Source organism: Nannospalax galili, unplaced genomic scaffold (genome assembly GCF_000622305.1).
Source record: "Nannospalax galili isolate Female #2095 unplaced genomic scaffold, S.galili_v1.0 scaffold1639, whole genome shotgun sequence".
Classification (NCBI taxonomy): Eukaryota; Metazoa; Chordata; class Mammalia; order Rodentia; family Spalacidae; genus Nannospalax; species Nannospalax galili.
In genome coordinates, this window is record NW_008343206.1 from 257,102 (window position 1) to 270,895 (window position 13,794).

At 54.9% G+C, this 13,794-nt stretch overlaps 1 protein-coding gene across 8 annotated transcripts in view; it reads left to right on the forward strand.

Moving 5' to 3' along the window:
* Cars (cysteinyl-tRNA synthetase) overlaps positions 1-13,794 on the forward strand; it is a 50,529-nt gene that overhangs the window by 8,051 nt on the left and 28,684 nt on the right. For 4 of the 8 annotated variants that reach the window (XM_008839180.2, XM_029566500.1, XM_029566501.1 and 1 more), the window contains 6 exons: positions 1,452-1,700; positions 5,426-5,517; positions 6,677-6,765; positions 7,608-7,704; positions 8,342-8,440; positions 9,307-9,456. In XM_008839180.2, coding sequence (XP_008837402.1) covers positions 1,452-1,700; positions 5,426-5,517; positions 6,677-6,765; positions 7,608-7,704; positions 8,342-8,440; positions 9,307-9,456 — 776 coding nt within the window. The remainder of the gene's footprint in view (positions 1-1,451; positions 1,701-5,425; positions 5,518-6,676; positions 6,766-7,607; positions 7,705-8,341; positions 8,441-9,306; positions 9,457-13,794) is intronic. The other 4 variants (XM_008839181.2, XM_029566503.1, XM_029566504.1 and 1 more) reach the window with 1 other exon arrangement.

The window sequence follows — 13,794 nt, forward strand, 5'->3', positions numbered from 1 at the left end:
GGGAGGGAGGGAGGGGTGGGCTCAGAGAGCATGCAGGGCTGCTTGTGGGTCATCATCTCCTGGCAGTGAGTGACCCAGGTGACCTGGGGTTTGGCGGGTGCATGTGGTACTGCAAGAGGTAACTGAGCACATGAAAGCCCACTGAACTGCCTTGTAGCTCCCTCAGCAGATGAAATCCCTGGGGCAGCCAGGCATGGGTACAGCTCACATTCACAGGCTGGAGCCAGGCTTTATCAACAGAGCCTGGTGCTCCCCGCTTGCTTCGCCTCTGCTTAGGGTGGCTGAGTCTGGAGCAGCGTCCCACCCTAACCTCCCCTTGCAGAGACACACACGGCCAGACACTTGTCAAAGCAGCAGAGCGTCTTTGTCACTGACTGCCACCACAGGGAAAGAGCTGAGGGCTCCGTCCTGTTCCCATCTAGAGGCTCAGGTGGGAAAAGACGCAGGGCTGGCCATGAGGCCGTCAGCTGCAGGGTCTGCCAGCGCAGTAGGAGCCTGGGATTCTGTTCTCCTGACAGCCTGTGTAGGACCTTGCCCTGGGATCCTAGACACAGTTAGGCCTGTGGTCAGTGGTCGCCATAGCTGGGGGCCTTTTGTAGCAGGGTCCCTGATGAGGGGCCAGCCCTGGTCAGGTGTCCTTAGAACAGCTCTTTCTGGCAGCCCCGAGCGTTCTCCCGTGTGCTGGGGCAGTCAGGCTGCTGGAAACCACGCTCACTCGGGGTCTGTGGGCTTGTGCATGGCCTTGTGCTGAGAGCTCTGAGGTTCCCATGTGACCACCCCGTCTCTTCTCACCCAATCCATCCCATCTCAGCACCTGGAGAAAGCTGTGGAGCTGCCCAGAGTGAGTTTGGGGTTTTCTGGCTTTTTTTGTTTTGTTTTGTTTTTTAATTCTTATACATTGAAGAGAAATCCACATAGCATAAAATTAGCTATGTCATTATTTATGTATTTCTGCAGTGCTGGGGACCAAACCCAGGGCCTCACACTTGCTGGCTGGATGCTTTCTCACTGAGCTACACCTAAATTACCCATTCTAGAGCACACGGGTCACTGGATTTCGTGTACTCGTGTCGTTGTGCAGACCACCCATGTGTATGTTCTGTGTAGTTCTGAAACATTTCCATCACCTCGGGAGGAACCCTGACCTGCTGTACGTCACACTGCCCTCCTGCCACTCGTCTGCACGCCCACCCCGTGGTCCTACTCTGGATGTGTGCATTCTGAGAACATGCCCTAACTAAGCATCTCTCTGGCTCTCACCTCTGGACAGCTTTGTGCATGCATGCCTGGCATCCTATGCCCTCTTGCTCTCTGGCATCCCAGGCCCTCTGCCTGCCTGCCATCGCATCTCCTCCATCCACCTGCCCGATGGCTTGTGCCCTCTGCCTGCCTGCCTGCCTGCACTGTCTTTTGCCCTCTGGCCTGACATCCTGTGCCCTCTGTCTTTGCAGCTGCTGACTACAGGTCCATTCTGAGCATTAGTGACGAGGCAGCCAGGGCCCAGGCCCTGGACCAGCACCTCAGCACGCGTAGCTATGTCCAGGGGTACTCCCTGTCCCAGGCAGACGTGGATGTTTTCAGGCAGCTCTTGGCCCCTCCGGCTGACTCGAGGCTCTTCCACGTGGCTCGATGGTTCAGGCACATAGAAGCGCTCCTGGGTGGCCCCCCTGGCAGAGGCGAGCCCTGCGGGCCCCAAGCAAGTGAGTAGCCACAGTGACCCTCGGCTCCAAGGCCAAGGGCTTTCTCCATTGTGCTGTGGGCACTTGTGCTACAGGACAGTGGACATCCTGCTGGGGACTCACTGCCATGTTTCAGCCAGGTGTCCTGGTGGGGCAGAAGCCATGCTCACTGGGTGAGGGCTAGGGTCAGATCACGTCCTGGGAGTTGGTTCTTAGAGAGCAAAGGTTTCTGTCATTGGTGCAGCAAAGGGCTCAGAGCCATGTGACCATGGGCCACCTCGGCATGCCGCTACAGGCTGGTCTTGGGGTTCAGCCAGTGCTCTGCCTGGCTTTGACTCCGTTTAGTTCGTTATTCTGGTTTGTTGCTTTACTCTGGCAGTACGAGGGTGCTCCCTCCCAAAATTGCCCGAGGCCCTTGAGCCACAGCCCTCCCCACCCCATGGCTGTGACACACTCCCCCATCACAGTCTCCTCAGGGCTTTGCAGACTTGGGGTGCAGAACTTGGAGCTTTCAGAGGGAACTATGAGTCTCCTGGGGTTGGGCTGTGTCTTGGTTTTTCTGGCTAATCCCCAGTAAAGACCTTCATCCAGTCTATCCTGGAAGCCTGGATACTTAGGTGGTCCCCTTTGTGTACAGCATGGCAACCCAGGTGTTATCTGTAATGTCAGGTGCCTTCTCCAAAGGGTGCAGGGGTCAGATTGTCCCCACACTGTGCCTCAGTTCCAAGTCATGGCAACAGGAATGAGATCAGGGGCCCAGACCCTGGCCTCAGCAGCCATCTGAACAGTCCTCCTTCAAGGTCCTGGGAAGAGCCAAGCAGACACACCATCGTCTGTGCCGTGTGTGTGAGTGTACAATTGCAGAGCACTGCTTATGACCTCGTGAGGAAGGAGGTCACTCCCACAGTCAGCCACTCCCCACAGAGGCATCTCCTAGAGACACCAGTCAGCGGAGGGATGGACTGAGTGGCACTAGGAGGATTGTCCTGCATCCTCTAGCGCCACAGTGCCCGTGAGGTCAGATGGCCCTGTGAGCAGCACACACGTGAGCCAGGCTGTAGGGGAAGGCAGGCTGGAGCTGGGCTGCCTGTACTCTCTGCTGGCTTTGGGCAGGCCCAGACTCCAGAGTCCTCACCATGCCCTGGATTGACTGACTGTATTTACCTCTGTATTTTTGTGAGAATTAGAGCTCCCCGCCCCACCCCCACCGTCTTGGGGATCTCTGAAGTACAGTCTCCAAGTGGGAACGCTTCCCCCTTTCAATCCCTGCTCCCAGCACCTGCCTACCATTCCTACCACGCCTGCTTCATGCATCGGAAATGCCCACCTCTGGCCCTTGGAGTGGCTTCACCAGCCTCTCCCTCGTCAAGGCTGAGGCCACTGCAGCAAAGGCTCCTCCCAGACACAGAAAGCTGGGATCCTCTGCTTAACAGTCTTCTCCACGGGTCCAGCACAGGGGTCCACATCCCAGGGCCTCGCCCAGCTCTCGGGGAGGCACCAGACATACCTTCACTGAGGAAAGGTGCAAGTTCGTGTTGTCCTTCCTCCACCTAGGCGACTGCCGCTGGTGCTCAGGCTGCCTGCGTCCCCAGCTCTGGGGGCTGGCCGTTGCTTTCCCACAGCTCTTCCATCTTTGACCCTCCTGTGTCCCATTTCAGAGCGCGGCTCTCAGGGCTGCAAAGCTGTCCTGTTGGGCAGGGGGTTCTGGCCAGGGCGGCTGCTTCTTCATGTATGTGGAGTGATGCTGTCGCAGAAGAAACCCAAACAGGCTGACAGGACACCTGGGGGACAGTGGAGACACTGCTGCGAATTGTGGGGTGTCAGCTAGGGTGGAAGAACCTCACCTGCCTGAACTCTCTCGGCCTAGGGAGGAAATGGTTGTGAAAGTTGAGTTGTGTAACCTCCCCAGCCTTGACCTTTTCCACATTTGAACTGGTCTCTGCCAGATATCCTCGAAACCCGTCAGCCACCATGGGGCAGTGGCGGCCCTCTGCGTGGCAGCCCCTGGCCTTCTCCCCTCCGATGGCAGCAGTGTCTGTTTAGGAGTTTAGCGGCATCTGTGAGGGTCTTCCTGAGGAAGGACAGTGACAGATCCATCAAGTCACAGAATGAGATTCTCCTGCAAGGGGTTGGGTGCATTCAGAGTGAACTGCAGGACTACTGACTTCAAAGAGCAGTCGGTGTCTGATGAAAGATTTGGGGTTTTCCTCCATTCCAGTCTGGCCACCTGTGATGGTGCCCGGCTCTGGCCAGGCAGCCTGCTGTGGTCTACCTGGGCTCCTCACACACAGCAGGTGGCCCTTCCCTTTACCCTGAGCCTGTTATTACCAGTGTCCTCCGTCCTATCCTGTTCAGTGTGACCAGGACAAGGGGGGACCCTGGGAATGGCTGCTGCCCAGACAGCTCTCTCCTTGTCTTTGAGGCGGGAATCAGCAGGTAGACAGACTCAAGTGGGATCTCAGCAGTTGCCGGGCATAGCAGTCAGAGGGGGCCAGCGGGGGCAGGAAACAAGTATCCTTGGTGAGCTGCCAGACAGCCTAGGAGCAGGGATAGGACCAGGTTAGCTCAAAACTTTCCACCCGCAGCTCAGTAGAGGAAGAACCTGGTAGGGGCCAACATCATATGGAGGTGAGTTAGCTCTACCATGGGTGGTCCACGAGATGTATGCACACAGGTCTGCATAGGCAGCGTAGCATGGGGCGTGGCCTGGGCAGGGTTACGGGGAAGACAGGTGTGCCGCTCACTGCACAGGAGCCGGCTGAGTGATCACGTGGTTTCCGGGGGGCTCTGGTTGGCTGTGCTGGACTGAGATTGTGGGGTGTGACACTCCATCCTTGTGAGGGCTCTAGGCCTCTGGGATGGTCATGCTCCCAGAGTTCCTGTGTATGCAGGTTAAGGCCGGCCTTTCTCAGGGCAGGAAGCAGGTCTGTCTTTGGGAAAGGGCCCACAGCCCCAGACACATGCCAAGAAGGCACTGTGCCATGTGGCGGCGAGCAGGGGACTGCCCAGAAGAAAGGGACTGGACTGTGGGGCCTGCCAAGCCAATGAGGACCAGCCTGGGGTGGGGGAGGGGCGCAGGGATGGCTTCACAGGGTTGTATCCAAGGTCAGAGTCTGCTAGCTGTGGGGCCAACACTGGCAGCTGGCCACTCATTGCTTAAGGACAGATGAGGGGCTAGAGGCTATTCTTACCCTGACCCTCCATGGCCAGGGTTCGTGTCCTGACCCCTGGCCTCCATTGCACCTGGAGGCTTGGAGGTGGCCTATGCTCACAAAGGTCTCTCAACTCACCTTGTCCAGGCAAGGGATTCTGAGAGCTGGAGGCAGCCACAGGGCAATGGCACTGCCCACATCATAGTCGCAGCCTGTGGACAGCACTGCATGGCTAGGAGGGTACATGTCTGTGAAGCAGTAAGATGGTGTATGCCGAGTGGGTGTCCCTCAGTAGCGTCAGAAGTTCAATTTGTCAAGACACAGCGCTGTGTGAGATGGACACAGTGAAAACTTGTGTTGTTCCACATTCTTTCATTGAAAACCACAAGCCTCACACCATTAACCCCAGCACGGGGGGGTGGGGGATGCTGAGGCAGGATGTTGCTGAGTTTGAGGAAAGCCTGGGCTATAAAGTAAGAACCTGTCTCAAAAAAAAACACAGTTCCATTGTCAAAACTAGGTGTCAAGATAAAGTGGTGACCTGTGCACATTTCTGGGTGCTGCTGTGTGATGTGTCTATCCTTTTGCTAACAGGTAAAGGCCGGCGAGTGCAGCCTCAGTGGACCCCTCCGGCAGGGACTGAGCCGTGCAAACTGCGCCTATACAATAGCCTCACCCGGAACAAGGTAAGCAGGGTGTGGTGCCCTGTGCCTGTGCAGAGCAAACTGTGGTGTTTACTGCATGGGCTCCCACATTCTCTTGGTCCAGGTTCAGGGTCTGTCTGCTGTTCCTGCACCGTGGTGTCTGCAGCTTGGACAGAGCCCTGCTCTGAAACTGGGACAGACACCTTGCACACAGTGCTTTGGGGAAGCATGCCCGCTGGCTTCAAACATGGCCTGCCTGTGGCCTCCTGGCATAGCCCATGAGTGCTCGAGGTCATTCACAGCCGAGCCAAGCTCTGGCTTTCAGAATTCATGGCTGCTGCAGGCCTCGTCACAGGCCGAGCAGATTAGACAAAATGGCAGGCTGCCAGGTGTTCCTGGAGCCCAGCATGTGCCAGGAAGACAGCATGGGCTTCTGACCTGATAGGTCTGGCATGGTTTACTCTGCTTAGAACATGGCCATGGTGCCAGGAGCTTCAAAAGGGGCCACAGCCGTGGGTTGGCAGGGTTTTCTTGTTGTTGTTTTTGTTTTTTGTTTTTTGTTTTTTTTTTAATATCAGCACTTAGCATGCAGGGAGATGCACGTGGGACAGGTCCCCTTTCCTGACAGAACTCACTGAGGACATCCCCAGGGAGGTCTGAGAGTGATGAAGTGCTCTGGCCTCTAAGCCAGGCTCCTCCCAGAGGGACAGACCCTCACAGCTGCCCTCAGCCTCAGGTTCCTCATCCCGAGAAGAAAGCAAAAATGCCACATGCCCGAGGTGGCTGTTTGTGGCAGGTAGCACTCAGGGTGGTTACTGTCAGCTGCAGTTCTGTTAAGTTAGCTCTTCCACAACAGGCAGAAAACACCAATTCCCTTTACCACCACCCTGATCACAGTAGGAGGGGCTGAGGGCACCCTCTCCAGGTTCCTACCAGACAGTTTGCCAGAGCACCACAACTTTATCAACGAAACAGGGTGGTCCTGCTGGTTGAGGTGGCACAGGCCTGTCATCCCAGCACTGGGGGCAGAGGAGGATTGTGAGTTTAAAGCTAGCTTGGGTGACATAGCGAGAGCCTGTCTCATAGTAACTGGCCTCGGTGGCCTGCCCATGCAGAACCATGGGCGTGGTGTTCGCTGCCCCTCGGCGCCCTGTGCACATTCTTGAGTTTCTTGTGATGTCATTCCTCCATTTTTAACAAGGATGTATTTATACCTCAAGACGGGAAAAAGGTGACGTGGTACTGCTGTGGGCCAACCGTCTATGATGCATCTCACATGGGACATGCCAGGTAGGAGTCCATATGTACCGTAAGAGGGTCAAAGACAGGCCAAACGGGAAGTAAGGGATATGCCCAGAGCCTGTGGCTGCCATTCTGAGGTCCACTCAAACCCTGTCCCCACATCACCCTCCAGCTCAAAGAGTTGCCACATGGATGGCCATGTGAAATGTCCATGACCTGAGGCCCAGTGGGCCCTGACCCTCCCCATGCTCACGAGCATGACTTTGAGCGAGTCGGTGGCTGGTGGGGTAGTGGTCATGGAGCCCTTTCCTTTGATGGGCTGAGTTTCCCTTAGCCCAGGTGCCTGGCACAAAACTGTTGAGGACTTAAGAACTTTTCAGATTTTTTAAATACTTGTGTTTGCATAAGAGAGAACCCACATCCAAAAGCACGGTGTTCGTTTATTTATGCATACCTTATACATATAAGCCTAAAGGTAATTTTAATAAAAAATATTTATTATTTTTATTTTATGTGTATGAGTGTATGGCCTGCATGTGTGTAAGTGCACCCATGTTATGAAATGCCCATGGAGGTCACAAGAGGGTGTTGGATTTCCCTGGAACTAGAGTTATAGAAGGCTGTCAGCACCATGTGGGTGCTGGGAATTGAACCTGGGTCCTCTGCAAGAGCAGTCTGCTCTTAAATGACTGAGCCATCTCTCCAACCCTGATAATTTTAATTCTTGACAGCTTCATTCATGAAACGGAATTTCACTGTGGTGTTCTGTGGATGCTTAGAAAGCTTTGGACTTGAGAGTATTTCGGGTTTTGGTTGGGTGCTCAGCCTTCACATGCCAAGCTCACGGGCAGCGGGTGCCAGTTGTAGATGTGTGCTTCCTGCTGCTGTAGGTCCTACATCTCCTTTGACATCTTGAGAAGGGTGCTGAGGGATTACTTCCAGTACGACGTCTTTTACTGCATGAACATCACGGACATTGATGATAAGGTAAAGGAAACTCCACCCCACACTGGGATTCAGACCTCCAGTGATGTGAGAGGGAGCAGGACTGTCAGATAAGAAAGTAGAGTGTGGCGCATCTCTTGAGAGGCTGAGACAAGAGTGTGAGTTTGAAGCCAGTCTGGACTGCATAGAGAGTTGTAGGATAGCTTGGCATGGATGGATGGATGGATGGATGGATGGATGGATGGATGGATGGATGGATGGATGGTAAGTAAATAGACAGACGGATGAATAAGTGAGTTGAAGTCTGACCTAATAAATGCTGAGTCCTTTCCATGAACTGACGCCATAATTTATGCAAGTGCAGTCATTTGCACAGCCGTGTAGATGCTGCTGAAAACCTGCATGTTCAGGGCTATAGGTTAAGCGTCCATAACCCCTAGTTCTTCTGGAGGAAGGCCCACTCTGTCTGGCTAGCCAAGGAAGCTGGTCCCCAGTGACCTGTCCCTGGGCCCCACTTTTCAGATAGAGATGGAGAGTGGTGGTGGCCCCAGGGCCACACTGTTTGGGACTTGTGGTTGTCCCCACACCCTGTATCCACACCCAGAGGTGCCCGCCTAAGAGCGATGTGCTGCCCAGGGAGGGGTGGACTCTGATCACGACCTGTCACTCACCTCTACAGATAATCCGGCGGGCGCGACAGAACTACTTGTTTGAGCAGTATCGGGAGCAGAAGCCCCCCGCAGCCCAGCTCCTGAAGGACGTTCATGCTGCCCTGAAGGTGGGCCCTAGACACATACCCATGTCTGCTGCTTGTCCCCACCTCCCCCTTGTGCCTCTTGGGTCCCGTGTAGGTCCCTGTGCTAGGCTGGTGTCTGTCCTGGTAGATTTTCCCAAGCAGTAGTCCAGCCAGCTGCCTGAGGGGAGTTAAAACCATAGCAGATGTGGCCCCTGCCAGGCTCATGAGAGCAGAGTTCTGTGGGATGCCCTTTGGGGTAGATGGCGCTCCTCCACTAGGTGAGCCTCTGGGCCATCTCCATCGCTCTAACCACATCTGCTCTTGTGGGGGCACAGTTTCTACCAAGTCCTCAGTATCAGAGTTACAAGTGGTCTGACGTCCGTGGTTGACCAAGATGCAGATGCTGTGTTGCTCTCCAAGTCCACATCCCGTTCACAGGACTGTAAACTTTCATTGAAGATGGGAGTTCTCTACAGTTGCATATTCCACTCTGAACAAGCATCGTTCTAAGTGCAATTATCCTTGTTACACAGTGTGACAAGAACAAGTCAAGTTATTAACTGCAGTCACAAGCCATGCTTAATGACTCCTATGATAATCACCACCTGCTTCTGGCCCCGCCCCTGGGAAGACGTTAATGTTGACCGGGCTGGGGTTTGCTGCACTGTGGGCACTTTGACGTGGAGGTGACCCCTAGCTTTCTCGGGGCTTGAGGGATGCACGCTTTGTTTACCAGAACCGCCTTACACCCATTTTGCCTGGGGGGAGAACTGTTACCCAGTGAGTTTAGCCCCCTGCCCAGCTTCTCGAGTCTCCCGGGGCAGCGGGGACCTCAGCTCTGCTGCCTCGTCAGCTTTAGGAGCAGTGTTTCCACACTGTGTCCGACGGGTCTGATGTGTTCTGCTCAGCCATTTTCAGTGAAGTTAAGTGAGACGACGGATCCTGACAAGAGACAGATGCTTGAGCGGATCCAGCAGGCGGTAAAGCTCGCTACAGAGGCTCTCGAGAAAGCCGTGCAGTCTGGTGTCTCTGGAGAGTCCATGGACAACCACGCACAGGTGAGCTCTTCCTGCCCTGGCTGGCCCATTTGCACACTGCGCTGTCCTGATCTTCGTTTAAAGCCACACGTCTCAGGCCTGTGTCTTAGTGGCTCTGCCATAAGTGATAGCCCCATTCTTGGGCTGCTGAGTCCGTGCCAGCCCTGAGGGAACCCCCAGCTCTGTAATCCCATTTCCCTGGCACGGAGCTCATAGCACTGGAGTGGGACCCGGTGTTCCCTGTGAGTCCATTCTGTTTCCCCTACCAGAACTACTGGGATGCAGGGGAGCAACCAGTCCATTCCATGATTGTGCACTGGGTGTGTGGGAGGGGTTGCCCCTGTTGTCCTGCGGCCCCCCATCCCCCGCTGTCATCGCCCGCCCACCACCCCCTTGCATTCCTTGATAGCAGACATTGGAGCCCGTGTAGCCAGCAGTTGAGGTAAGGTGAGCAGCAGGTGATGTGGAGCCGAGGCTCCCTGGTAGGTAGCTCTCCACTGCTGAAAGACTCCCGCAGGGCCCTCCTCCTGCCTGTCCTCCAGGCAGGGTGCTCCATTCACAAGGGCTCTTCCCGTCTGCTCTCTCCCCCTGCTGGCCACCCATAAATTCAAGGCAGTCGGTTGTGAAACAGAACCCAGAGGGACGCCGTGGAGAGGCCCAGCTCCAAGCTGCCTGTACACAGCTGCGCCCCACCTTGCCCTGACCTCGGGCCCCCACCTCAGTTACCATTCTCTCACTTTCTCTGCTGCTCGGTTGTAGCTCTTCCATGTCCCCACACGACAGATCCTGACATCCATGACAATCCATCCTGATGGCCTGTAGGGCCATGTGCCTACATCGTGTGTCTGAGCTGACTTGACTTGGGCAAGCTGCACCCCTGTGCTCTGGGCCTGCAGCCAGGTGTCCTTGTGACCGATGTCTTCCCACAAAGTCTCCCCCAGTTGTTCCACTAACATCCTTTAAATGTGGGACTGAGGCAAGGTGTCTCGTGTCTCTGATTCCAGCACTTGGTAGGCGGAGGCAGGAAGATTGCAGAAAGTTCAGGGTCAGCTGGGTTACATGACCAGACTCAAACACACACAAATGCCTACGTGCACGCATATGCGTACACACGAAATTGTGATATTTGTAACTTAAAGCCGCCATCTTAGCCAGGTAAGCGCACGACTCAGACCAAACTCATCCACGCTGATATGCAGCCATCCCGCCATCCACACCAAGAGCTTTCTGTCTTCTCAAACTGAAACCTCATGAAACACTGGCTCCCCAGCCCCTTCCCGGAACCCTGGCACCTCATTCTACCTTCTGTCTGTGGATCTGACTCTTCTGGCACCGTGACAAGATGGAGTCCTGTGGTGTGTGCCCCCATGGCTGGCTTACCCCTTGCCACAACATGGCATTCTTCAGACTGACTGTCTTCTGTAGTCGGTGGCCTCTTCGGTTACCTATCGCGAGCCCGTGCATATCTGCCTCTTGCTTTCAGCTGCTGTGACCACTGCTGAGACTGAGTGGGCAAGCGTCTGTCCAGCACCTTTAGTTTTCTGCATACACCAGACAGGCGGGGTCCCACCTTAGTTCCACTTTTAGCATTCTGAGGCACGCCATCCCGAGGCACAGCACCTGACTGCCGTCGTGCTGGGTGCGCTGAGGTTAGTTTCTCTGTCCTTGCCAGCCGTCTTTGGCGGGAGCCATCCCACTGTGTGCGAGGCAGTCTCCCTTGGGGTCTTTGTTTGTGTTCCCCATGCCGTGATGTTGAGCATCTGTGGTGAGCCGTGAGCTATGGTGCCCTCTCTGCCTTGTGCTAGGGGATGGGATTGCTGGGTGGTAGAGCGTACATTTGGGGGACTCTTGGAAAGCCCCCACACCACCCACACATCCTTGGACCCTCTGAAGGACTCAGGCGACTTGGCATGGAGTTGTCTGAGGTTTGTCACAGTGACACAGGTAGGACACCCAGCATGGCAGAGGCCAGAGGATCCTGCTGGATTCCACACACAGCTCCATACAGACCTACAGCCAGGACAGAGCGCATGCTGCTCCTGGGAAGACCAGCCATGCAGGAACCATGTCTCTGGGGGAGGTCCATAAGACCTCGGCACCCAGGGCTCCATGATCCCGCAGTCTCAGCCCAGCACAGTCACCAGCTTAGATTCCCAGAAGCAAAGCTGTGGCTCCATCCCCATGGTCCAGTGTTTGGGCTGAGCCCACCAGAGCTCCTGCCATGAGGCTGGGCACCTAGCCGAGGAGACCTCTTAGCTCCTGAATGCAGGCCCTGGGCCCCCGCAGGCCTCCTCAGGGTGGCAGCCCAGCTCCTCCCGACGTGACAGTGACTCTACATCTATGTGCTGTTACTGGTACACTCTCACCAGGCAAGCTGCCAGCATCCACTTGGTTCCCTATATCAGTCAAGTGTCAGGAGGTTACACTTGTGGCTTGAATACCTCTAATGACTGGAGACTGTCATTACCTTGTGGTCTGTTGTGATTGGGGACCTGTCCTGCCCCTTCCCCTGGCTTGCTGTGGCCTGTGGTGATTGGGGACCTGTCCTGCCCCTTCCCCTGGCTTGCCGTGGTCTGTGGTGATTGGGGACCTGTCCTGCCCCTTCCCCTGGATGGCCGTGGTCTGTGGTGATTGGGGACCTGTCCTGCCCCTTCCCCTGGCTTGCTTTGGTCTGTGGTGATTGGGGACCTGTCCTGCCCCTTCCCCTGGCTTGCTTTGGTCTGTGGTGATTGGGGACCTGTCCTGCCCCTTCCCCTGGCTTGCTGTGGTCTGTGGTGATTGGGGACCTGTCCTGCCCCTTCCCCTGGCTTGCTGGCCTTTTCTGAATTGTTTATAAGTGTTCTCATCTCTGCACACTTTTCTCCCCCTTCTTGTTTCCCAAGTTATCCTTGAACTCTCTGTAGTCCAGGCTAGCCTGAAACTTAACGATCTCCATCCCTCAGCCTCCTGAGAGCTGGGATCACAGGCCCACACCACTGTTCCCGCCCTTTTCTCCTTTGGTAGTTACCAATATTTTGTCTTCAGAAATTTGCCTAACCCCCAATGCAAAGACATTTGCCCACACTTTTCTTTTAAAGGATGTGAAGTTTTACAGTTCCCTTGGAAGTCCTGCTTTATGAGTGGGCTGCTTTATGGCTTTATGAGTGGCCGAGTAGGGATTTAGCCCTCCCTGGCTGAGGGATGCCCTCCTTCCCAAGGGGACACAGGGCCAGAACGGGTCCACTAGGTCTCCTATGTGGACTCTGTTCACTGTTGTCAGTGCTGTGTGTCCTATGGGTTTGGACCTGTGTGTAATGGCCTGGACCTATCCTCAGAATCTGAAGCTGTCTGTGCTCCACCTGCTCATCCCTCCTCTCCTGAGCTCCTGGCTGCCACAGATCTTTCTGATACCTCCATAGTATGACCGAGTTGGATGCAAAGGACACACCTTTCCAGACTGGCTTCTGTTTGAAACAGGAAAATATAAAGTGCTGTCACCCAGCATAGGACAGTCCACCTCTGGGAGAGCCACAGTGTGGGGAGTCCATGCACACATGCACAGCCAGTCACAAGGTCTTTCTCTTGACAACAGACCCCATCCTGAAACTATCCCCTCCCTGGGACAAAAAATGCACCTTCACCCCATCAGGAACCAGAGCAGAGAGTGGGATCTACAGACATCTGCACCATACCACCTCTCATCAGTAACCCATATCTGATTTCCTCCGTGTGTCTTCACGCATCTCTCTGTAGCAGTCTACCATGCCCCACTCCACTGTCGGGCTGTGCCGTTTGCTGTCCTGAAGGGTGTCTGGGTTGCTTCCAAGTCTGCAGTTCAGAGCAGAGCTGCTGCAGATGTCAGTGTGTGGGTTTTGTGTGGACCGAAGTTTTCAGCTCTTTGGGGTAAACACCATGGAGTGTAGCCGCTAGATCATGCGGTTATTTTAAGCTGCCATCTGTCTTCCAGAGCGTCCACACCGTTTTGCACTCCACTGGCAGCGCGTGTTTCTGTCGCACACGTTCACCCAGACCTCAGAGAACTTGGCCATTTTTAAGAGGTGTCAAGGGTGTTTTGGTGTTTTATTTATGTGTGAGTGTATGGGCATATGTGTATGCGGAGGTCAGAAGAGGGAGCCAGATCCCTTGGATCTGGAGTCACAGCAGTTGTGAGCTGCCTATGTAGGTGCTGGGGTCCAAACGCAAGTCTGTACCATGGAGCAGGAGGCGTCCTTAACCACAAGCTCTCTCCAGCCCTGTGTTGGTTTTTAGTTTGCAGTTCACTTAGTGATGTATGTTGTCAAGCATCTGTTGGTGTCTGTTTTGTAACTGGTTCCCAGTTGTTCACTGGTAAGTTTTTAAAATTATATTTTACTTACTCTG